Consider the following 1,716-nt stretch of genomic DNA (forward strand, 5'->3'; position numbering starts at 1 on the left):
AACTGAGGGAGGGTCCACTACTAGCATCAGAGATGAGCGGTTTGGTGCCCCATCCTGGGAGCTGTTGGTCCCACACACACACAGGGCACTCTGATGTGTCCTGACTCAGACGTAGCTGGACTCTCTGTCCCTGGGGCTGCCCTGACCCATCAGGGATACTGTCCCCAGGACAACTTCCCCCGGCATCCAGGAAGTTCTGCTCAATTTCTGATAATCAGATAAAATGTTGCCACCAAGGACAGGTTTGAGGACAGGTTTTCAGATGCAGACACATTTTCTAGTCTCAGTTGCTGGTGTAGGTCTCAGACCAGGTTTTCAGCCAAACAAATTAAAGAAGCAGCTGGCTTGGGAAGGATGGTTCTGCCCAGGGAGCCACATGGCTCGGGGGACAGCTGGTTTTTGTCTCACTTCCCCTTAGCCCTGGAGCACAGTGTAACCATTGAGGCTGTTGTCCCAGTCTTCACAGTAGTAATCAGCCTTGTCCTCAGCCTGGAGCCCAGTGATGGTCAGGGAGACCGAGTTTCCAGACTTGGAGCCAGAGAATCGGTTGGGGACCCCCGAGGCTCGATTGTTAACATCATAGATCAGGAGTTTGGGGGCCTTTCCTGGAAGCTGTTGGTACCACTCCACATAATTACCACGCCCGATGTTGCTGCTGCTTCCAGTGCAGGAGATGGTGGCCCTCTGGCCCGGGGATCCAGACATGGAGGGTGGCTGAGTCAGCACAGACGGGGCCCAGGACCCTGCAAGTGGGAGAGACAGAGATGCTGGTTCTGGGGCCCAGACACAAGAGGAGGACGTGAGGCCCAGGTGTCCTGCCAGGGCCCCTTCCCCTGTCCCTCATCCAGTCACCTGTGCAGTGAGCCAGCAGGGTGAGGAGGAGAGGGGACCAGGCCATGGTAGGGATGGTCACCGGTTCCTGTCTTCTGTGGCCTTGCAGCTGAGCAGAGCAACTCTAGTTCTCTCCCCTTCTTCAAACTCTGAGAGAGGGAGGTGCCAGTCATGCAAATGCCCCCCAGCTCTCTGATCCCTCCTTGGTCCTGGTGTCAGGTCCCTCTGCCTGAGAGGGCAGGGGCAGGGCTGTGTGTGGCCCACGGGCAGGGGTTCCCAGCTAGGAGCCCTGAGCAGAGGGCATCACCCAGGCCAGTGGTGGTCACAGCTCCCCTCACACCAGAACTTCATGGGACACTGCACAAGGCAGATAGTTCCATAGGTAACCAGGGCCCTGGGAGGAAGGGAGCAGTTGCAGAGAAATGGGCCGCCCCGACCCCATACCCAGAGGACAGACCATGAGACACTGCAGATGCCTCCAAACCCTATGTCCTGTCACTTCCCATACAGGACCCTCTTGATTCAGGGACTGAGGATGTGATGAGATGAGCCCAGGACATGGGTAGTGGGGACCCTCAGAGCACTGCTTGGGAGGCCCTGTTGTTTGTGTGGAGACCATGCCTCCCCAGGGGTCTCTTATCCTCTGTCCAGAGGTGACTGTAGGTCATGACCCTCAGGGAAATTCAGTTTGTTTTATGATTGTCCATCTGTCTTTGCGTGGACATCAGATCTGGGAAGCGACTCCGGGACACAGGAGGAGGAAGCATGAGGCCAGTCTGTCCCTCAAAGCTGAGAGCCCGCGGGTCTCCTGGGGGCCCAGGTGTGGGACATGGAGTGAGGACTTGGCTGCCCAAGTGGGCAAGAGCCTGTGATGTGTCTTCCCAG

At 57.3% G+C, this 1,716-nt stretch overlaps 1 gene segment (V, D, J or C); it reads right to left on the bottom strand.

Moving 5' to 3' along the window:
- Positions 1-406: 406 nt before the first annotated feature.
- On the bottom strand, positions 407-944 carry LOC105098394 (immunoglobulin lambda variable 1-40-like). The segment is given in 2 exon segments: positions 407-743; positions 853-944. Coding segments are annotated over 2 exon segments (375 nt in total).
- Between the last annotated feature and the right edge of the window lie 772 nt (positions 945-1,716).

This window comes from Camelus dromedarius, chromosome 31 (genome assembly GCF_036321535.1).
Source record: "Camelus dromedarius isolate mCamDro1 chromosome 31, mCamDro1.pat, whole genome shotgun sequence".
NCBI lineage: Eukaryota > Metazoa > Chordata > Mammalia > Artiodactyla > Camelidae > Camelus > Camelus dromedarius.